At 37.2% G+C, this 24,357-nt stretch overlaps 1 protein-coding gene across 1 annotated transcript in view; it reads right to left on the bottom strand.

The window, feature by feature from the left end:
• Window positions 1-5,346: 5,346 nt before the first annotated feature.
• Window positions 5,347-24,357, bottom strand: part of LOC110466325 (cleavage and polyadenylation specificity factor subunit 2-like) — a 202,499-nt gene continuing 183,488 nt past the window's right edge. Inside the window, exons 15-20 of the mRNA XM_021522743.1 lie at window positions 19,140-19,173; window positions 18,737-18,879; window positions 17,882-18,022; window positions 14,222-14,399; window positions 10,850-11,052; window positions 5,347-6,404 (exon numbers count right to left, since the gene is read on the bottom strand). Of these exons, the coding sequence (XP_021378418.1) occupies window positions 6,312-6,404; window positions 10,850-11,052; window positions 14,222-14,399; window positions 17,882-18,022; window positions 18,737-18,879; window positions 19,140-19,173 (792 nt within the window). The 3' untranslated portion in view covers window positions 5,347-6,311. The remainder of the gene's footprint in view (window positions 6,405-10,849; window positions 11,053-14,221; window positions 14,400-17,881; window positions 18,023-18,736; window positions 18,880-19,139; window positions 19,174-24,357) is intronic.

Genomic DNA, 24,357 nt, shown 5'->3' with positions numbered 1-24,357 from the left:
ACGGTGGGTTACAGTTTTTTCTCTCTATAAATTATTGAAAACATAAGTATCATTTAAACCATTATCACTGCTGCGGACTTCGTAATATTAACGTAACAAGCCACTATATCAGAACCATGGCAACATACTAATAATGGTAGCCTTGTTTCAAATATAAGATTTGTTTTGGGAAGGAGGGACGATTAATAAACACCTGTTACTTTTGAACAATCTGTGGAGCAGGAACACTTGACAGTTTTCGGAGACTTCTCAAGATTGTATTGACATACGGGAACCCTTGCAAACTCTCCGCATAGCTCGGGTGTGTTTGTCCCTTTTCAAATAGAAACCAATGTAGTTTCTAAATAGGCCAGAAATGTCAGCTTATTTATCGTATGATTTTTTTTCCAGCTGTCATTTTTTAGAGACAGATATCCACCTGTTCAGTAGGATCCGTCACATACCTAGTGTAGAACAAAGCACATGGATAATGATTCGTTTAAGGCAGGGAATTCCGAACTACATGGACATCTGTATTTTATTTTGGAGTTCGTTCTTATATAAAAATATGACCTTTGGTAGCGTCACTGACATAAATCAGCCTGCAAATGGGCCTGCATCGCTCACCTGGTATTAATCTCACAATTGTAACCTTAAAAGTAGACTTAAATGAAGCTACAGGAGAAATATCAGTGTCTTGACTCAAAGTCATTAAAAAAGTCTGTTCTAAGATTTAAGCACATTTGATCCTTGTGACCTTGAAAGTCAAACAAAGACATTAAGTTGAACAAACTTTATAGCCCTTCATCCCAGAATGCAACTTCCTAAATATCACTTCCCTATACCTTTTGTTTATTGAGATGCTGAATTTTAAAGATTTATAAACAAATGACCAGATGTGAGCTTGAAAGTTTGTCAAGGACATACACATGAACAATCTTGATAGCTCTTCATCTGAGCATGCTATTGGTCACATATCACCATCCTATGCATTTTGGCTTTTCAGAAGAAGTTTTTTTTTTTTTTTTTACATATTTGACCCATGTGACCTCAAACCTTTCATCCCAGCATGCCACTAGCTAAAGGTGATCATCCTAGCCATCTTTTTGTTTTGGAGAAGTTGTTTAAGGTTTTGACATATTTGACCCTTGTGACCTTGAATATGGATGAAGGTCATTCATTTGAACAAACTTGGTAATCCTTCATGCCTGCCTGCCCTAGCAAAACATCATCACCCTTGACATTTTGGTTATTCATCAGAAGTCGTTTTTAAAGGTTTTTTGAACCAACTGATCCCTATAACCTTGGATATAGGCAAAGGTAATTCATTTTAACAAAATAAGTAACCCTTCATCCTAGCATGCTTCTGGCTGAATATCAACACCCTAGGCCCTCTGGTTATTAAGAAGAAGTCATTTAAAGATTTTAAACATATTTGACCCCTGTGACCTTGAATTTCGGCCAAGGTTATTAATTTGGACAAACTTGGTAGTGTTTCATCCAAGCATGCTTCTGGCCAAATATCATCAACCAGGGCATTTTGCTTATTCAAATGTTTTAAACATATTTGACACCAATGACCTTGCATAGAAGTCAAGGTAATTCATTTGCACAAACTTGGTAGCCCTTTATCAAAGCATAAATTTTGCCTAATATCATCATCCTGGGCATTTGAGTTATTCAGAAGTCGTTTAAAGATTTAAAACATATTTGACTCATATGACCTTGAATCTAGGTCAAGGTCATTCATTTGAACAAAGTTGGTAGCCCTTTATCAAATCATGCTTCTGGCCAGATATCATCAAATCCTAGGCCTTCTGGTTATTCAGTAGAAGTCGTTTAAAGATGTCAAACATATTTGACCCCTATGACCTTTAATTTTAGTCAAGGTCATTCATTTGAACAAACTTCGAAGCCTTTCATCCCAGCATAGGTAGCCCTTCATAACAGCATGTTACTGGCCAAATATCATCATTCTGGGGCACCTGGTTATACAGTACAAGTCGTTAAAAGGTTTAAACATATTGACCCCTGTGACTTTGAATAGAAGTCAAGGTCTTTCATTTGAACAAATTTGGTAGCTGTTTATCAAAGTATGTCCCTGGCCAATTATCATCACCCTGGGCCTTCTGGTTATTCAGAAGAAGTTGTTAACAGATTTTAACATATTTGACCCCTGTGAAGTTGAAAATGGGCAAAGGTCATTCATTTGAACAAACTTAGTAGCCCTTCAACCCAGCATGCTACTGGCCAAATATCATAACCCTGGGCCTTCTGGTTATTCAGAAGAAGTTGTTTAAAGTAAAAAGTTGACACCAGACGGACAACGGACAACACACCATGGCATAAGCTCACTTGGCCCTTTGGGCCAGGTGAGCTAAAAATAAGGTCAAAGCATGGCACACCTGATGCCAATATTTTGGGAACATGTGTTCATTCAACTGAATGACAGAGTCTTTGCCTATTTACAGTTGGTACACATGGAATATTTTCTGAAATATTATCAGTTTCTTTCACTTTCAGAATGACTTTCCTGAGGATCCCTGTCCTACTGTTTTACGGTTTTTCCTTTTATATACAAACAGTATACCCTCCCCTTAATTCAATGTTTGATATAACTGTTGTACAATTGTGCCTGGACCAAGTAGCTCAGTCGGTCAACATTATGGAGTCCAGGGTTTGATTCCCGGTCTAGTCCTGTATTTCTTATGCTCAGAAAACTGCTGTTGAATATGTTTTGTTTATTTCATCTTTATTACTTTTGATACAATGGTGTCCAGCTTTCTTTTCAAAAAGTATTTATCAAAGCTATAGGCATGCCCATAAAAACAGTTTCCAATTCATGGTCAACAATTGCTTTCGTGGTACAGGGATCTATACAATGAATTACTTGTTAGAGAAGAGTGGAAATCTACTAAAAAATCAAATTAGATGATAATGGCATTTGTCTACTGAATGTACAGACTTTGTTTCTAGTTTATTGTAGCATTCTTCAAGAGCACTCTAAAAATTTGATTGGCGATACCTGGTGGTTTCATTTATATTTAAGCTGCTTTGGAAATTGTAGTTCAGTTCTGACTATAAAAAAATATCTATACAACAAATCACATTTCCCTAATACTATTACTATAACCGTATTGTCTACCATTGTCCTTGAAAATGGCCAAAAGACATAAATCTTCTCCTTCAAACAATAGATTGAATGTTAGATTAAAAATCTGGCAACATACCAGGTTCAGTTAATGTATATCTCCTTTCCATTAGTTTAAATAAAATCTAATCCTTTCAGAAGTAATGTCTGCTTACAAGGAATCTCACAGGAATAATACCACGACAATTTCAAATGATCTTTGTCATGTAACAACCAAAGCTAAATTTTTTGAAGTCAATTTTTTTGCACTATGTTTTTTTCAACTCCAACAACCCAGGTGGAGTATAAAATGGTCTGGGGTGGATGTTGCGGTATCTGTAGCATTCAAGTTAGGTGGCACTATAAATGGTATCGTTGGAAGCACAGTCCCACTGCAAACAGAACACAATACGTCTCCAGCACACACACAGGCATACACACATAGGGAGATATTAGCCAGGTGACATAGGATTAGTAGTTAGCGCCTGATAAGGCAGCTCCTGCGAATTCCTCAAAATTGAATTAATTAATTAATGTATATGCTTATTGTATTAATTGTATATCTATGTACTGTAATGCGCTTTAGAGTGGCTTATGTTAGCTAGATAGGGCGCTATATAAAATGTTGTATATTATTATTATATTATATGCCTGAAAATTGCTTGTCTGGGATTTCTTTGGTACATTCAATTTTGAATGGAATTTTTTCTTCTATTTGTTATTGAAATCGTTGAAAATGTCAGCAGATTGTTTTTGCTTCTTATATTCTGTCCATACACGGACATGGAATCAGTGTTACGACCAAGCTGTCCTTGTGTCCAAATTATGATTGAAACAGAACACTTTCTATTTGAATCAATTCTGTCAATTGTTCAGATATTACTATGTAAGAAATAAATTAATTTGTTTCTCTCCTGTTTTTTTCTGTCAAAGATTTATCTTCCTCGTCTACAGTACATTTTGTAGGTAAGCACTCCTTATCTCACGCCAAACTTTTCTCAGACCTGTTTTGTATGATTGGAGCTGTGCTTGGTTTTCCCTGTGATGACTTGCACACTACCACAATTGATACAATTTTGAGTTTTTCAGTGATATTCAAAAATACAGATCTTGTATCTGGAATGTTTCTTGATTCTTGACAAAGACTACAGATGGTGGCTCATTTTCAGGAAAAGTTTTAATTCAAAGTAATTTGTTTTTCAAGATAGAATGCTAAACCAAGTGAGATTTTGCCTATTTTTCAGCCATTATTAGTACCTTAATTGGTACACCCTTTCACAGGCTATGAAACTTGTTTTTATTGAAAATAAATGCTTTTATATATCTTCATGCATATTTGGTTATAGGGACCAGAAATCAACATTTAAACATACTAATAATTAACCCCTTCAAAAACCTCCAAAGTTTTCTCAATGTACATCAGTTTTTCTGGTTTTCCGACATGTTTAGTTCAAAGTCATTGATTGTGTACTTTTAAAATGTCGCTGAAAACAAAACTATTTGGTGGAAATGCTGATCAATATCTCTTTTGCTATACCATCAGAGGACATTATTACACACAAATGTCATTTTAAGTACTATTCAAACCATTTTCTGACCTTGTATCAATTTTGTTAGCGTGACGTTATAAGTTTGAATAGCTCAAAGGTTTAACCAACACATTGTAAATGAAATAGCGTGAAGATGCACCAACCTGTTTTTCTAAATACACAAACAAAACAGCAATATTTATCATTCATTCAGACGTAACCAACACCTTTCGGAATAAGGTTCATCAGTTTGGTATGAATGATAAAGGCTCAGTTTGTTTTGAACACAAACAGGAGTTGTAAACTTATGTTACGAGCTTTTGTCAAGCACGTGACCATCAAATTAGGTATCATTGTACTCTACCTCTCATGAGGTTTAGTCACCGTTATATGGAACAATGGCACTGTCTGCTACGTACATTTGTAGCATTATTTTGACTTTAATTTTTTAAGCAGTCACAACTGAATAGGGAGTACATGTACACAATGCATTCAACTGATAAGCAACTTAGGTAAAATAACATAATATTAAGAACACTTACCTAATGTATATAATAGAGTTAGTTGGTTGATAAAGTACAATCTATATACAATCTATACGGACAATAAGGAATGGCACACACTGTATTGGTACCTAGGAATATAACTCTCACAATGTCTGCTGTTTATAGTCCTTCATCTTTTTATCATCAACAACAAGACAACAGGTGAATTCAACTATTGAGTTTAATGGATGATGATGAGGATGATACAATGTATGTATGACAATACAACATGCAATGTTTATACTCACCAGAACACATATTAACAACACATGATATTTCTGATCATATCCGACTTGTCCCTCATACAATAAAAACCGAAGTCGTCCCTCAAAGGATGGAATCTAAGAGAAGCTAAAGATAATGTGTTTCTTTCATCAAAAATAAACACTTGGCCAAATATTTGCTGGAACTGGGCTGTACATAATTCTTTGAAAATGTTAAACATCTTGGATCTTATTCCACGCTGTTCTACATTAAGCTTGTCTCACATTAAAACACTACTATTTCCGATTACTTTGCTCTCATTATCTGTTATATATAATCTACAGAATGACACAAAACAGTTCACTACCATGGCTTATTAACTCATTCACCCCTGAAATTTCATAATGAACTATTCCAACCTTTGAATTTGAAGAGCTGAAATGTGTCTTCAGGGGTGAATGAGTTAATGACCCAAACAGCATTTCAGTTCTTTATCCAGACATACTGGCAATAAAATGTTCTACATTGCAGCTTATTGGGTGACACAAACAGCATTTCAGTTCTTTATTCAGACATATTGGCAATAAAATGTTCTACATTGCAGCTTATTGGGTGACACAAACAGCATTTCAGTTCCTTATCCAGACATATTGGCAATGAAATGTTCTACATTGCAGCTTATTGATGACACAAACAGCATTTCAGTTCTTTATCCAGACATATTGGCAATAAAATGTTCTACATTGCAGCTTATTGATGACACACACAACATTTCAGTTCTTTATCCAGACACATTGGCAACAAAATGTTCTACGTTGCAGCTTATTGATGACACAAACAGCATTTCAGTTCCTTATCCAGACATATTGGCAATAAAATGTTCTACATTGCAGCTTATTGGGTGACACAAACAGCATTTCAGCTCTATACAATGGCATATTGGTTATACAGTAACTCCCGTATTTTGTAAAAGTCTTCACAAATGGACCCCTCCAGCTGAATTTTACCTGCTTCATTCTGAAATGATAAAGAAAGATAGCACAATCAATGAACACTGTAACAGTAGATGTTGGACCAGAACTGAAAATAATATTTTGTTGCATATTTGTTTCCTTAATCTGGAAGGAATTAACGATAGGGCAACCTCGAATCGTGCCTCAATCTACATGTATATCTCTTTGAAGTTGCCAACATGTTTCATATGAAGCTTAGTTCAAGGTCTGAATAATGACAGGATCAGATGAAACAGTGACAGAGAGAAAAAGGATTTATTTTCATCTTGTTAAAAAAAAAAGAAAAAAAAAGGAAATGCAATTACTGTGTTTAAATTTGTTGAGTAATCAAGTCATCATCAAACAAAAACTCCTGATTTTCTTCCAATGAAATTTAATTAAAACCCTTACTAAAAATGAAAGGAAATCAAATACTTATAAAAACACGACCCAAAAGACCGATTACAGAAGCAAAGGACTCAATCCTAATGTCATTTGCACTCACTCATCTAACACACCTCCGACTCAATCCTAATGTCGTTTGTACTCGCTCATCTAACACACCTCCGACTCAATCCTAATGTCCTTTGTACTCGCTCATCTAACACACCTCCGACTCAATCCTAATGTCCTTTGTACTCGCTCATCTAACACACCTCCGACTCAATCCTAATGTCCTTTGTACTCGCTCATCTAACACACCTCCGACTCAATCCTAATGTCCTTTGTACTCGCTCATCTAATGCACCTCCAACTCAATCCTAATGTTGTTTGTACTCGATCATCTAACACAGCTCCGACTCTCATTCTAATGTCGTTCGTACTCGCTCACAGGCATATCATCACCTGTTAGACTCATACTTTACTTAAATTCTCATGATGTCCCGTAAATCCATTTGCTACTTTTCTGTACCTGTTCTAAAGGCTTTATATATAAAGGCCATATTTGTATTGTCATGTCTGAAATGTTCATTGTTTTTTCAAGAATTTTTGCAATCTTTGAGGTTTTTGTTTAGTTTTAATCTCTTCAGTACTGCTAACACCTGATCACATCAACGTAACCAACATTCAGGTCGCGTGACAAAGAAACAATTCACTTTAATCATTCCTTGGGGTCATTCTCAAAATGACATTAAACACAAAAAATATGAAGGTTGAGAACAAAAATGGAACCAGATATTTCCTGACATTTGTCTCCTGTTGATGTTAATAGTTTTAGATGTCAAGTTTAAAAGGCCGTGTTCATCTGGTCTCATCTCGTCATGTAAAATACTTTTACAACATTTAGTTTTTTTTTTGTTTTTTGTTTTAAATCACCCATGAGAGAGGACTCTAAAAAAGAAAAACATGCATAATGAAATTAAATTTGCATCAGTGGTGATTGATATTATATCAAGAAATCACTGATCACTGCATGGTCCAGTTAACTTTCAGCCGTTTCCAATTAACTTGTAGTATTGTCCATTTAATTAAAGCAGAGACTAAACATAAACTTAAACCAAATTACTTAAGTGTCAGCCTGGTACCCGTCAAACAGGATACAAGCTTTCTGGACAGGCTGTCATGATACACAGAAGACAAGGCTACAGGCTATCTGGACAGGCTGTCATCATACACAGTAGACAAGGCTACAGGTTATTCTGTCATCATACACAGTAGACAAGGCTACAGGCTTTCTGGACAGGCTGTCATCAAGCACAGTAAACAAGGCTACAAGCTATATGGATAGGCTTTCATCATACACAGTAGACAAGGCTACAGGCTATCTGGACAGGCTGTCATCATACACGGTAGACAAGGCTAGGAGTATTTGGACAGGCTGTCATCATACACAGTAGACAAGGGTACAAGCTATATGGATAGGCTGTCATTATACACAGTAAACAAGGCTATAGGCTTTCTGGACAGGCTGTCATTATAAACAGTAGACAAGGCTACAAGCTATCTGGATAGGCTGTCATCATACACAGTAGACAAGGCTATAGGCTTTCTGGACAGGCTGTCATTATAAACAGTAGACAAGACCACAAGCTTTCTGGACACAACAGGTAGGCGTGAACTCAGAAGAAAATTTAATCTATGTAACAGAAAGCTGTAAGGTTAAACTTGGATTACACAATGGTTACCTCCCTTTGATGGTCACACTACTGTTATACAAGAGGATTAAGGGTAACCTCCCCTTTTGATGGCCACACTACTGTTACAGATGATATAATGGTTACCTACCCTTTTGACAGCCACACTACTGTTACAGATAAGGATACAATGGTTACCTACCCTTTTGACGGCCGCACTACTGTTACAGATGAGGATACAATGGTTACCTACCCTTTTGACAGCCGCAATACTGTTACAGATGGGTATACAATGGTTACCTACCCTTTTGACAGCCACACTACTGTTACAGATGAGGACACAATGGTTACCTACCCTTTTGACAGCCACACTACTGTAACAGATGCTGATAAAATGGTTACCTACCCTTTTGACGGCCACACTACTGTTACAGATGGGTATACAATGGTTACCTACCCTTTTGACGGCCACCCTACTGTTACAGATAAGGATACAATGGTTACCTAGCCTTTTGACAGCCACACTACTGTTACAGATGCTGATAAAATGGTTACCTACCCTTTTGACGGCCACCCTACTGTTACAGATAAGGATACAATGGTTCCCTCCACTTTTGAAGGCCCCACTCCTGTTACAGATGGGTATACAATGGTTACCTACCCTTTTGATGGCCTCACTACTTTTACAGATGAGGATACAATGGTTACCTACAATTTTGACAGCCACACTACTGTTACAGATGGGTATACAATGGTTACCTACCCTTTTGAAGGCCACACTACTGTTACAGATGGGTATACAATGGTTACCTACCCTTTTGAAGGCCACACTACTGTTACAGATGGGTATACAATGGTTACCTACCCTTTTGAAGGCCACACTACTGTTACAGATGGGTATACAATGGTTACCTACCCTTTTGAAGGCCACACTACTGTTACAGATGGGTATACAATGGTTACCTACCCTTTTGAAGGCCACACTACTGTTACAGATGGGTATACAATGGTTACCTACCCTTTTGAAGGCCACACTACTGTTACAGATGGGTATACAATGGTTACCTACCCTTTTGAAGGCCACACTTCTGTTACAGATGGGTATACAATGGTTACCTACCCTTTTGATGGCAGCACTACTGTTACAGATGGGTATACAATGGTTACCTACCCTTTTGATGGCAGCACTACTGTTACAGATGGGTATACAATGGTTACCTGCCCTTTTAACAGCCACACTACTGTTACAGATGGGTATACGATGGTTAACTACTCTTTTGAAGGCCACACTACTGTTTCAGATGGGTATACAATGGTAACCTACCCTTTTGAAGGCCACACTTCTGTTACAGATCGGTATACAATGGTTACCTACCCTTTTGATGGCAGCACTACTGTTACAGATGGGTATACAATGGTTACCTACCCTTTTGAAGGCCACACTTCTGTTACAGATGGGTATACAATGGTTACCTACCCTTTTGATGGCAGCACTACTGTTACAGATGGGTATACAATGGTTACCTACCCTTTTGATGGCAGCACTACTGTTACAGATGAGGACACAATGGTTACCTGCCCTTTTGACAGCCACACTACTGTTACAGATGGGTATACGATGGTTAACTACTCTTTTGAAGGCCACACTACGGTTGGAGATGAGGATACAATGGTTACCTACCCTTTTGACGGCCACACTATTGTTACAGATGGGTATACAATGGTAACCTACCCTTTTGACGGCCACACTACTGTTACAGATGAGGATACAATGGTTACCTACCCTTTTGACAGCCACCCTACTGTTACCGATGATGATACAATGATTACCTACCCTTTTGACGGCCACATTACTGTTACAGAAGGGTATACAATTGTTACCTACCCTTTTGACGGCCACATTACTGTTACAGAAGGGTATACAATGGTTACCTACCCTTTTGACGGCCACACTACTGTTACAGATGAGGATACAATGGTTACCTACCCTTTTGACAGCCACCCTACTGTTACCGATGATGATACAATGATTACCTACCCTTTTGACGGCCACACTTTTGTTACAGATGGGTATACAATGGTAACCTACCCTTTTGACGGCCACACTACTGTTACAGATGAGGATACAATGGTTACCTACCCTTTTGACAGCCACCCTACTGTTACCGATGATGATACAATGATTACCTACCCTTTTGACGGCCACACTTTTGTTACAGATGGGTATACAATGGTAACCTACCCTTTTGACGGCCACACTACTGTTACAGATGAGGATACAATGGTTACCTACCCTTTTGACAGCCACCCTACTGTTACCGATGATGATACAATGATTACCTACCCTTTTGACGGCCACACTACTGTTACAGATGGGTATACAATTGTTACCTACCCTTTTGACGGCCACACTGCTGTTACAAATGAGGACCCCAGCTATAAACTCGGCCTGGAATCCTTCCTGTAGTAGTACCAGTTTGAAGTCTGAGAGTTTTGGTTCGTTGACAAATACAGCTTTGTGCCCCTCTATTTGGTGTGGTTGAACAGACTCAAGAGTAGGCACAATTTCCATTGCCTTCTCTTCCTCATCCATTTTCTCTGTAAAACAAATTGAAAATGAAAGTAGAAAACAATCGGACATCTTTCTTCTTTTCAAGTCAATGAAACAGACATTTAAATTTCGGAAAAACATGAACAGAGTTTGGCTATACAAGTGATCAGATTTTGTTTAATCATTATAATAACAAAAATATTTTTTAATACATGTGTATGCTTGATTGAAATATACTTTAACATTCTTTTAAACTTATCAAAAGTGCTGACAATGCATATTATAAACATAAGCTATGGACCAGACAAGCATTATACTGATTTGACCTTTGACCTGTTGTGAAGAACTTGAACTTTGAGATATGACCTTGAGAGTATTTCACTTCAATATAATTTGAAATACAATGTGGTAAACATAAGCCTATACATAAGATGCTGTATGATCATACTTCGACTCAAGGTATGTTCAGAATTCGTCCAAAGTCAAATACGTTATGAGATGAAATAACATCTAGTGGGAGACTATTCCAGATATCAATTATTCTTTGAGTAAAGTAATGATTTCTAATATTTAAATGACAATGTTGTTTAAGTATTACATATGGTTATGGGGTGGGGATCTCATCTGTTTCAAAGGTATGACCCAGAGACTATGTATCCAAGGGTGGGGCCAGACCGAGGAGCCATCCTAAAAAGCATACTGTTTGTGTATTTGTATCTATATACTCAGCAATTGTAAACACGGTTATAGGGTGGGGATCTCAATACTGTCCAAATCATAGACTCTTTTTGGCTATGCCCCTCAGACCTGGGAGTCAGCCCTTCAACTGGTACAATTTTTAATACTCAACCACTAAAGAATGCTCCCAACAAAATGTTGTTGATATCTATCGCTTCATTCTACAAAAAGAGTCACTCAAAGCAATATGGCCAGATTACCTATTTATGCCCTGGGGGTCAGCCCTTCCATTTGTACACTTTTGAAATCCCGCCACCTAAGATCACTTCCATTCAATTTTGGTTGAATTCCATTCATTGGTTAAGAAGAAGGATGCCACGTTATCGCATAAGCTAACCTTGGTCCTTCGGACCAAGTGAGCTAAAAAGCAGTTGAACTTTAACCCCTTGCCACTACACTTCATGCCTCTCACTTTGAAGGGTAGAGATGGGTGGGGAGGGGGTTGTTATAAAACACTTCAATTGGGTTTAACAGTTTGTTCAGATTGAGGTGCCATGTTTCGTCATTCACATGCCACTGTACCACTCTACATGATCACCTGACATATTTGATCATACAAGTGCAGTGGGGTGCTTGTGACACGGAATAACCATACATCCAGCTAATCTATATTATATCTCTTTCTGTCTCTCCTCCGTTAACATTTTAATGTACTCTTAAGACATGAAATAGATGGAAAAGCTTGCGGAATTATCAAATTAAAGGCCCTGTTCCGATCTGTGTATCCTCTTTATCCCTAATTATACCTGTTCCATCCCACAAATTCAAAATTGGATACAGTAGAAAAATAATGGTGCCATGTAATTTATTCTTATAGACCGAGCAGAACAACACCCATATAATTATCACTTCAAACAAGTCCTGGTAATCATTTTCAAATTTTAAATGGCAGCATAATTCATTTATAATGAGCAGTACATGTGAACCGGGAATAATTTACAATAAAATACATAACAGTGCCATTAACACAACAACAAGTGTACGCTGCACATTCCTAATGTATCTTGTGTCGGCCAACAGCTATTGGCTTATATTTATACATGCATTAAATTTGACCATTTTATAATAACATTACATCAAATACCTTACTCACTCTTCTATCGGTAAACCAGACTCAATAGGAACATACAGGCCAGGACTAACTAGTTTAATTGTCGTCACTCTGTCTAAATTATCTGAACCCACACAATATGTCAGAAATTGTTTTGTATGTGACCAATATGGATAGATAATAGCATCAGGAACTTTTATGTGAATTTGGTCTGTCCTGTTTAGTTAAATAATGTCTGTTTGGTCCCAAAATCATTTAATTTTTGGATATCAGTTAATTATTCATAAAGGGAGATAGTCTCTATTGCCACTTACATAGCTAGTGTCTACTGACCCAACAGTCTATACATTGTCATCTCCATCGCCTCTAAAAGCATTTCAAGGTTGTTGTTGCTGTATATGTTTTATATCCAGAGGTTGTCTCTATTGACACTACAAGGAGATTGTCATGATTGACACTATAAGGATATTGTCACAAATGACACTATAAAGATATTGTCTCTATTGACACTACAGAGAGATCGTCTCTATGGCCAATATAAGGAAAATATCTCCATTGACACTATACAGAGATTGTAATGATTGACACTATAAGGAAAATGTCTCCATCGACACTATAGGGAGGTTGTCTCCATTGACACTATACGGAGATTGTAATGATTGACACTATAAGGAGACTGTAATGAATGACACTACACAGAGATTGTCTTCATTGACACTAAAAAGAGATCGTCATGATTGACACTACAGAGATTGTCTCTAGTGACACTATAAGGTGATATTGTCTCCATTAACACTATGGAGAGGTTGTCTCCACTGACACTATCAGGAGAATGTCTTTATGACACTATAGAGAGGTTGTCTCCATTGACACTACAGAAAGATAGTCTCCATTGAAATGATAATGAGTGTCTCACAAAATCACACTATAAGGAGGTTATTTCCACTGACACTACAAAGGGAATATATCTATTATCACGACTAGGACATATTTTTCTTATTCATTACAGGGATATTGTCAGGACTGACATTAAAGGGCAATTGTCTCCATTGACACTATTCCGTCTTTTCGTATTGCAGAGTTATCTGCTCTTGTGAGCAGGTTTTAATTGTTACGTCATTTGTTTGTGAGAGTAACGTCATCAATTTTTGAGAAAACGACGCAATTTTCTCACACAACCCAATGACGTACCAATCAATACCTGCTCACAAGAGAAGATAACTCTGCAATACGCAAAGACGGAATAAATAAAGAAGAGTTATTCCCCCTACCATCATTTGTTTTTAAGTGATCTTTGATAAACATCACATTAATTTAGAATGTCACCAAAATTTTGTACAAAACCAGTAGTTCATACCTAAGGGGTAGTTTGTCACTCCTATGATGTCATTTGTTGGACAGGCTAATGTTTCATTTGATCAGCTTACCTTGTTGTAGTCTCTTCTCCCTGGCTTCCTCAGACAGATCGCCTTCCTCCAGCTCAAACATTGGACTAGTGTCAGTCTTGCCCTGACTCATGTCCAGCATGCCCTCAAGCCAGGCCAGTTCGGTGTCCTTAGCTTTCTGGAAGTCCAGTGCACTGACCACGTAGTCCCTCAGCCTCACCTGAGCACAAATAATTTATTTTCAATGTATTTTTTTAATGCTGTGTGTTGATACAGTCATGTCATGTTTAGAGTATCACCTGATGTAATTGTTCACACAAGGGACAGTACCCAAAATGAATCAACACACCATCTTTTACTGCATTCATTGAAAATTCAGCTGATCAATTATATAAGTTAATAGTTTGTCAAAAGAAGAATATTGAGTGGTGTTCTTACCAACGAAATACACACCAAGGTCTCACCTGAGATATTTATAGAACACTGATGTCACCAGTTAGTGTTTCCAGTATTTTTGCAATGTCAGTAACCAAAGTGGATCACAGCTTGAGTTTAGTAATATTTTGAGCTTGAGTTTAGTAATATTTTGAGCTTGAGTTTAGTAATATTTTGAGCTTCAAATGAACATTTCTTTGTCAGCATTTTAACATTTTATGATGATGTTTGGAATTTGAATGAATACAAGTACATTGTATTTCAATATTCTGAATTTATTACTACAGTCCAAAACACAAAATCTAGTCCTCGCATACGCCATATTTTAACAACGTAAACAAAAACAAGTTTTGAGTTTGAAATACATTGTACATCTTCAGATGCTATTTGAACTTATAAATTCCTCATCTTTAGACTAAAACTTATGCATAACTATGTGTTATAAGGATACATTAGTGTAATAAGTTAAATGTTGACACATTTATTAATTTGAAAGTATTTTTGCAAAGAGTGATTCGATTTGGGTACTGAACCAATTTTGGATTTATCCGACTTAACAAGATGTCAAAAATGTTTTTTTTTTGTTAACAGAAAAAGTGACAAAGGTAAAAGGTCACTTGATCCTTCGGCTGAGGTGACCTAAAACCAACTGAGGGTTGCTGTGATGAAAATTTTAAAATTAGCACACTAAAGGAACATTCAACACCTTAGCAAAATTTAAAATGTATTATTGAAATTCAGGACGAAGGACGTTCATGAATTTCTTAAAGGAATTTCCTGCCAATTATTACAATGCCAGGAAGCCAAGCAAGCTTCAGACAATCCAAGTTATTTTTTTTATATGAGAAATAGAGAAACACAATATATTATAGCCTTATAAGAATTCAATGTACAAAACCCTTCATGAGTAACGTGATTGCTCTGAATTAGTTCTGGGCTTGAGAAAATAGATATTAACGCTTTTCTAATCAGTGTGCTATGCAATAATAGAAAAGAGGCCACATAAGGCCATACAGAAATGCGTGCTGGGAAAGGACCAATCTGTACACATAATTATAATTACTGAGGCTATAAATGTGTTGAGAAAATATGCATGGTTTCAGAAAAATGGTACGAATGTTACACAGCTTTAATTTCCACATAAAGGGTCCATCATGCATCAATGTATGACTAAATCAGTAAATATCAAAAGGCTGTGTGGTCAGTTTAGAATGGAATGTCCTGATACAAATATTAAGTAAATATCAAGAGGCTGTGTGGTCAGTTTAGAATGGAATTGTCCTGATAAAAATATTAAGTAAATATCAAGAGGCTGTGTGGTCAGTTTAGAATGGAATGTCCTGATAAGTTTAGAATGGAATGTCCTGATACAAATATTAAGTAAATATCAAGAGGCTGTGTGGTCAGTTTAGAATGGGAATGTCCTGATAAGTTTAGAATGGAATTGTCCTGATAAAAATATTACCAATATTTCAAGATTTCTCTTTTATGTACTTCAGACACACATACATGTGTAACAAGAAGTTACCACCAGACACAATACAAATATTAAGTAAATATCAAGAGGCTGTGTGGTCAGTTTAGAGTGGGAATGTCCTGATAAGTTTAGAATGGAATGTCCTGATACAAATATTAAGTAAATATCAAGAGGCTGTGTGGTCAGATTAGAATGGAACGTCCTGATACAAATATTAAGTAAATATTAAGAGGCTGTGTGGTCAGTTTAGAATGGGAATGTCCTGATAAGTTTAGAATAGAATTGTCCTGATAAAAATATTACCAATATTTCAAGATTTCTCTTTTATGTACTTCAGACACACATACATGTGTAACAAGAAGTTACCACAAGACACACATACATGTGTAACAAGAAGTTACCACCATACACACATACATGTGTAACAAGAGGTTACCACCAGACGCACATACATGTGTAACAAGAAGTTACCACAAGACACACATACATGTGTAACAAGAAGTTACCACAAGACACACATACATGTGTAACAAGAAGTTACCACCATACACACATACATGTGTAACAAGAGGTTACTCCCAGATACACATACATGTGTAACAAGAGGTTACCACCAGATACACATACATGTGTAACAAGAGGTTACTCCCAGATACACATACATGTGTAACAAGAGGTTACTCCCAGATACACATACATGTGTAACAAGAGGTTACCACCAGACGCACATACATGTGTAACAAGAAGTTACCACCATACACACATACATGTGTAACAAGAGGTTACCACCAGACGCACATACATGTGTAACAAGAAGTTACCACCATACACACATACATGTGTAACAAGAGGTTACCACCAGACGCACATACATGTGTAACAAGAAGTTACCACCAGACACAATACAAATATTAAGTAAATATCAAGAGGCTGTGTGGTCAGTTTAGAATGGGAATGTCCTGATAAGTTTAGAATGGACTGTCCTGATACAAATATTAAGTAAATATTAAGAGGCTGTGTGGTCAGTTTAGAATGGGAATGTCCTGATAAGTTTAGAATGGAATTGTCCTGATAAAAATATTACCAATATTTCAAGATTTCTCTTTTATGTCCTTCAGACACACATACATGTGTAACAAGAAGTTTCCAGCAGACACACATACATGTGTAACAAGAGGTTACCACCAGACGCACATACATGTGTAACAAGAAGTTACCACCATACACACATACATGTGTAACAAGAGGTTACTCCCAGATACACATACATGTGTAACAAGAGGTTACTCCCAGATACACATACATGTGTAACAAGAGGTTACCACCAGACACAAATACATGTGTAACAAGAGGTTACTACCAGATACACATACATGTGTAACAAGAGGTTACTCCCAGATACACATACATGTGTAACAAGAGGTTACCACCAGACGCACATACATGTGTAACAAGAAGTTACCACCATACACACATACATGTGTAACAAGAGGTTACCACCAGACACACATACATGTGGAACAAGAGGTTACTACCAGACACACATACATGTGTAACAAGAGGTTACCAGAGTTACATGTATATAAATATAATTACTGACCGAAAAGTTTGAAGTCACTGGTTATGATTTTTAACATAATTTTTACACCCAACAAATCCTGCAAAATCAAAGGAATCAAACTTTGTTTGTGCCATATTAATATAATAAGTCCCCATGTACCCTATTAACGACGTCCGTACAAACATTGTAGGGATAACAACATGCACATTGTGTTACCATGGTAACGTACCTGGTAGATGTGGCTCTCCCTGGTCACATCCACAATCTCGCCCACTTTGGGGGTGAAGATCTTGCCTTGGACCATGCCCTCAAGCTTGCGACAGTAGTCTGCCAGGGAATCAGTAGCCTCTGTCACAGCTCGCACTAGAATCTAGAAAAGTTCAGAGGTCAAGTACTAAAATTTGACAAGGTCACAGCTTGTAAAGTAATTCTGTAAAGGTCAAAAGATCAAGGTAATTAGATCAAAAAAGGTCTCGGCTCACACAAGTATCTGTAAAGTTTAATATTAAAACTGGACACGGTCAGTTTCTGGACAGGTGTATAAAAGTAGGTTACAAATTCCCAGATTAATTAGGAAGGTCAACATATTTAAACTGACTAAGGTTAGTATTTACTCAACAAAACTGGACAATGTCACAGAAGTATTGTTACCCTAGAAAGGTTGTGTGGCGCAGTGGATAGCATACTTGCATTTCACTGAGATGGCCAAGGTTTAACTCCCCAATCTGACGTAAAAAGGTACTGGATCACCTGCCCAACAACATGGGGGTTTTCCGTGGACTCAAGTTTCCTCAAGTTACAATGTGTTGTAACATTGAGTTTTTTCTACATTAAGACCCTCTGTGCATTTTCATAAATGTTGTAAAATAAATAAAGTTTACAAAGAAAGGTTGAGATAGGAAATTAGTCAACAAGGTTTGAGCATCTATATAAAATTTCTCTTACAGAATAAATATGGTAAGTACATAGTATCATTAAACTGCTTGTAAAGGTGACACTGGGGATAAATACTAGGACTTATTGTATCTCCATGACTTGTGTACTGTAATAGCCTGTGGGACTCTTTATCCTGGACCCAACTTACCAGCTGCCTAGGTTTGATCTGACTCAAAATTTTCTTGATGGATTCTCCGTCAGATCGACCCTCGAAGTCGATATACTGAATGTTGGCGTTGATGTCGAGTGTAACGGTGGCGGATACACATTTGGTCGGCACCTCTGACACTTCTGTAACACAGGTAGATTTAGTACAAAGGTTAGATAACTCCAAAGTCTCATAAGTCACATCTCAAAGTCATTTATGTTTCTAATTATTGAGTCAGTGACCTCTACCAAAGCCTCCTTTACTATCACAGATCTACCTTAAAACCAACATTTTAAGTGGTCCTGAACTTTGAAAACTACAGACTTGTTACCCCATGACAAATAGTGTATCATCGTGAATAAATAGACAGTGGTGCCCAATAATTACTGGTATATCTAATTACCTTGCATTGATTCCACTTCCCGCGCCACACTGTCCTGAAATTAACAAAAGGCAAAAGGTGACGAAAAATGGGATAAAACATGCCTCCATATATATCAAGGTAAATAGAAAATTGAGTTAAGCTAGAACATTTACAGACAAGTTCTTTGTTATGCCTGTAAACATATCCTGTACTAATTCAATCAGCTAAACAAGAGGCCCAGGGGACCTGTTTCGCTATGGGTTTGGGATCTCATCCATTTCAAAGTTATGACCCAAGAATTTTGTCCCTATGAGTTGGGCCAGACACAAGGGTCACTAATAATATCATGATGGTTTTGGTCTCTCAATGCCAAGCAATGGTACAGTGTATATATGGTGATGTGGTGGGGATCTCAATCATTTCAAAGTTATGACCCAAGAATTAAGTCCCTAGGGGTAGGGCCTGACCTCAGGACCAATCCTAATATCATAATTGTGTTCGCATCTTGATGCCCAGCAATGGTTTATATGGTTCTAGGGTGGGGATCTCAACCATTTCAAAGTTATGGCTCAGGAATTAAGTCCCTAGGGGTGGGGCCAGACCTCAAGATCAATCCTTATAGCATAATTGTGGTCATGTTTTAATGCCCAGCGATGGTTTATATGGTTCTTGGGTGGGGATCTCAACCATTTAAAGTTATGGCTCAAGAATTAAGTTCCTAGGGGTGGAGCCAGACCTCAAGATCAATCCTTATAGCATAATTGTGGTCATGTTTTAATGCCCAGCGATGGATTAGATGGTTCTTGGGTGGGGTTCTCAACCATTTAAAGTTATGGCTCAGGAATAAAGTTCCTAGGGGTGGAACCAGACCTCAAGATCAATACTTATAGCATAATTGTGGTCCTGTTTTAATGCCCAGCGATGGTTTATTTGGTTCTTGGGTGGGGATATCAACCATTTAAAGTTATGGCTCAAGAATTAAGTTCCTAGGGGTGGAACCAGACCTCAAGATCAATCCTTAAAGCATAATTGTGGTCATGTTTTAATGCCCAACGATGGTTTATAAGGTTCTTGGGTGGGGATCTCAACCATTTAAAGTTATGGCTCAGGAATTAAGTTCCTAGGGGTGGAGCCAGACCTCAAGATCAATCCTTATGTCACGATTGTGTTTGTTTCTTGATGCTCAATTGTATACATGCTTATAGGGTGGGGATATCGATAATGTCAAAGTAAAATTTGAAACCACCTGAGAATGCTTTCAGCCAAATATGGTTGATATCAATCACTTTGTTCCAGAGAAGTCGTTTAAAACAATATGGATAAATAACCCCTTTTGGGCCCTGGCCCTCAGCCCCACCTCCTAGGGATGCTTCCAAGCAATCATTTGAATAAATTGTAAATATCAAAGGGAGTAAACACATCTGTCAGTCCTTATCTGCAGGTACAATCCCATATCTACAGATGTAAACCAATATCTATAGGTGTAAACCAATATCTACAGGTGTTATCCTATATCTACAGGTGTAAAGCAATATCTACAGGTGTAAAGCAATATCTACAGGTGTAATCCTTTATCTACAGGTGTAAACCAATATCTACAGGTGTAAACCAATACCTTAAGGTGTAAACCAATACCTTAAGGTGTAAACCAATATCTACAGGTATAAACCCACATCCACATTCACCATTGTCTGCATGCACACATTTGACCATGGCTACAAATTTAAAGTGAATTGCTTTAGGATTGTGAAGTATGCAACTTTTACCTTGCATGTCAACCTCTCTATAATTGCAGCACTTAAATCTAGGTTGTATATTTATTGGATCTGTCAGAGTAGGAAATGCTTTTACACACAATCACAAAGTTTTTGAACAGCCATGCTGAGTAAAACCATTAAATATCATTAAAATTTTAGAATGACAAATATTTCTTACATAACATTTTGACAGCTAAACTGCATGTCAAACTTTAATGCAAGCTCTGAAAAGTTACCTCAGCAATAACTTACAGATTCCCAGGGGAGAGACATGCGTCTAGGACAGTTTTTCCAAATGTTGAATTAAAGGAATGAAATAATTTGTAGACACGAGTATTTACCCAATGCATGTAACTGTGGCAGAGCTGTATGTAACGAGGTGGAGGATAGCATTCCTAATCAATGGATGGTGGGTTAGTGATTCCATAAAGTACTCTCCACATGAAATTGTCTCCAGAGAATAATCAACTCCATCTCATTCTAGTCTTCGAATTCATGACCATTTACAATATTTGCTAGAATTGACAAATAAAATGCTAGGCAATTGATTACACAGGAACACTGTTCATGAGTCATTTCAATGTAAAACTTATTTGTAAAATGACCAAACAACAGTCAAGAGTATGTACAACATACAAGTATCATCCTGTGTCACATGGTACAATCCAACTCTGAGGTCATCCTGTGTCACATGGCACCATAGATCTCTGAGGTCATCCTGTGTCACATGGTACCATAGATCTCCGAGGTCATACTGTGTCACATGGTACCATAGATCTCTGATGTCATCCTGTGTCAAATGGTACCATAGATCTCCGAGGTCATCCTGTGTCACATGGTACCTTCTAACTCTGATGTCATCCTGTGTCACATGGTACCATCAAACTCTGAGGTCATCCTGTGTCACAGTGACCTCTACATAATCTGAGGTCAATGACCCAGTGACCTATTTACACTCTGGGATCAATGTCAGACTAACACTTGCACACACAAAGGTCGATGCAAGTGACATTTGCACACAGGTATGTTAATGTTCCAGTGACCACTAAAAAAGATAATGGCAATGAAATAAAGGTTCTTTTACACTCTGCGGTCAATGTCACAGTGACCATACATAATCTGATCTCCATGTTAATATATCCTTTTTTTACAATCTGAGGTCAATGTCAGTGACCATACATAATCTGATGTCAATGTTAATATATCCTTTTTTTACAATCTGAGGTCAATGTCACAATGATTTCTTTACATTCTGATGTCAATGTCACAGTGACCTCTATACAATCTGATGTCAATGTCACAGTGATTTCTTTACATTCTGATGTCAATGTCAAAGTGACCTTTTTTACAATCTGAGGTCAATGTCACAGTGACCACTACATAATCTGATATCAATGTCATAGTGACCTCTTTACACTCTAAGGTCAATGTCACAGTGACCATACATAATCTGATATCAGTGTCATAGTGACCTCTTTACACTCTAAGGTCAATGTCACAGTGACCATACATAATCAGATGTCAATTTCACAGTGACCTTTTTCACAATCTGAGGTCATTATCAGTGACCATACATAATCTGATATCAATGTCACAGTGACCATACATAATCTGATATCAGTGTCACAGTGACCTCTTTACACTCTGAGGTCAATGTCACAGTGACCATACATAATCGGATGTCAATGCTACAGTAACATCTATCCTTGTTAAGAATCTGATGTCACTAAACACACTTCTCCAGTGACACATCAATACAATACTAACTAAGTAATGTTCACGGAGATCAATAGTATTTTTTTTACTTGTCACATTCTGGGCAATCAATTAAAACCTGAGATCAATTGATTCCATGTGTTCACATTTAAACACCTGATTTTATCTCCTCTTTCAGCAGTAAACTGCACATTACACCCAGTTTGATTATCTTAAAAATGCATATTGAAACATCTTAAGATGGCTCCAATAGGTTGATATGGCAGGACTTTCTCTATAATGGAAATGTTAATGTCGATGAAATCAGTAGATCAGGGATGAAACCTATTTTAACAAGAAGTAGTGGGAAAAATGATAGAAATCCAATGTTTGATTTCTCTGTTAAAAGTATGGTCTAAAGAGTTTTATTTACAATAGAAAAGTTCACAATGTTGAGTGATTTGATTAAGAAGCTACCAGGGAGAATATAATACAGTGACATTTGAAAGGCAACTTGATCTCGGTGGCATTTTATTTTGGTGACAATTACATTGAATATACAACTTCCATTAAGCATGTGGTATACTGGAGGCCATTCTTACTAGATACATTTGTGGCATCTATAATGATAATCCCAAACCTAGAAATCTTTTTTGAAATAGTTCATAATTAACTAGAATTTTGTTTTTGTTCACAAAAACATATGTCTTCCCCTTATTAGCCGATAGAAAAACTCCAGTATAAAAATTAACAAAGAGCCATATCGCTTTATATAGTGGGGCACGAGACCCGAATTTAGAATTCGACACTCCTACTTACCAAGATACATTAAAACTTTAGCAAATTTGGTCAACGTAGGTGAAACTAGAACACTGACAGGTCAGTAAGGGCCCCGTCTTGTGGCAATATATCCCCCATAATCATCAAGAAGCAATCTGCCCATATAGCTGAGCTTGTCGTTTGCCATTTGGACTTCAAAAAAAATCGCAAGCAAGCAAAATATACATTTTACATGTACTATGCTGTGAGTCTTGTTTCCTTCCACTTCCATATTTGCTGGGCTAACAGAAATGTAAATACCGGTGCAATACTCATTTGTTAGCTTTGATTTGATTTATTTCACCTTAAATACCTCCCCCATCAAGAGCCAGGAAAGTAAGAGATCCACTTTGTCTTTGACCTTTGAACCCAAATGACCTTGACCTTTAACCCAGTGACCCTGATCTTTGGTCAGTTGACTCATTCTTCAATTCCGACCAACTTTGCTTCATAATATCATAACAAAATGTTCAGCAGTGAAAAATAATAAAATACATAACTTGACCTTGAACCTAAACCTTTGGAACCCGTAACCTTGACCTTTGGACAGTTGACTCCGTGTTAAGTTCTGAACAACTTTGCTTTATAATAGCATACACAAGGTTACCGCGAGCGGTATATAATACGCCCGTCACACATTGAATGAGCAGTTGTTTGTATGATTGAAATATATGAAGTATTTGTGAGTAATTGATATTAAAAGAGAAATCATCCAACATAACTGGTAGATCAATGAGTGCAATACAACATCATGGAACGCATGCATCGCATTAATGAAACCAAGGGTAATAACTCCAGTAATTACGGTCGGATAATGGCGGTTATCGAACATGTCCGTGGTTTCATGGTCATTAACCTTGTTGTGAAGTTTGAAGATAATCCGTTAATAATAACTTGAGATATCGAGCGGACACTGTTTCGACAAGTCCATAAAGGGGCATAACTCCACAAATTATGGTCCGATAATAGCGGTTATCGATCTTGTC

The sequence above is a fragment of the Mizuhopecten yessoensis genome, unplaced genomic scaffold (assembly GCF_002113885.1).
Source record: "Mizuhopecten yessoensis strain PY_sf001 unplaced genomic scaffold, ASM211388v2 scaffold11131, whole genome shotgun sequence".
NCBI classification, from domain to species: domain Eukaryota; kingdom Metazoa; phylum Mollusca; class Bivalvia; order Pectinida; family Pectinidae; genus Mizuhopecten; species Mizuhopecten yessoensis.
The sequence above is the reverse complement of the archived record's forward strand: the minus strand, read 5'-3'. Positions and strand labels throughout refer to the sequence as shown.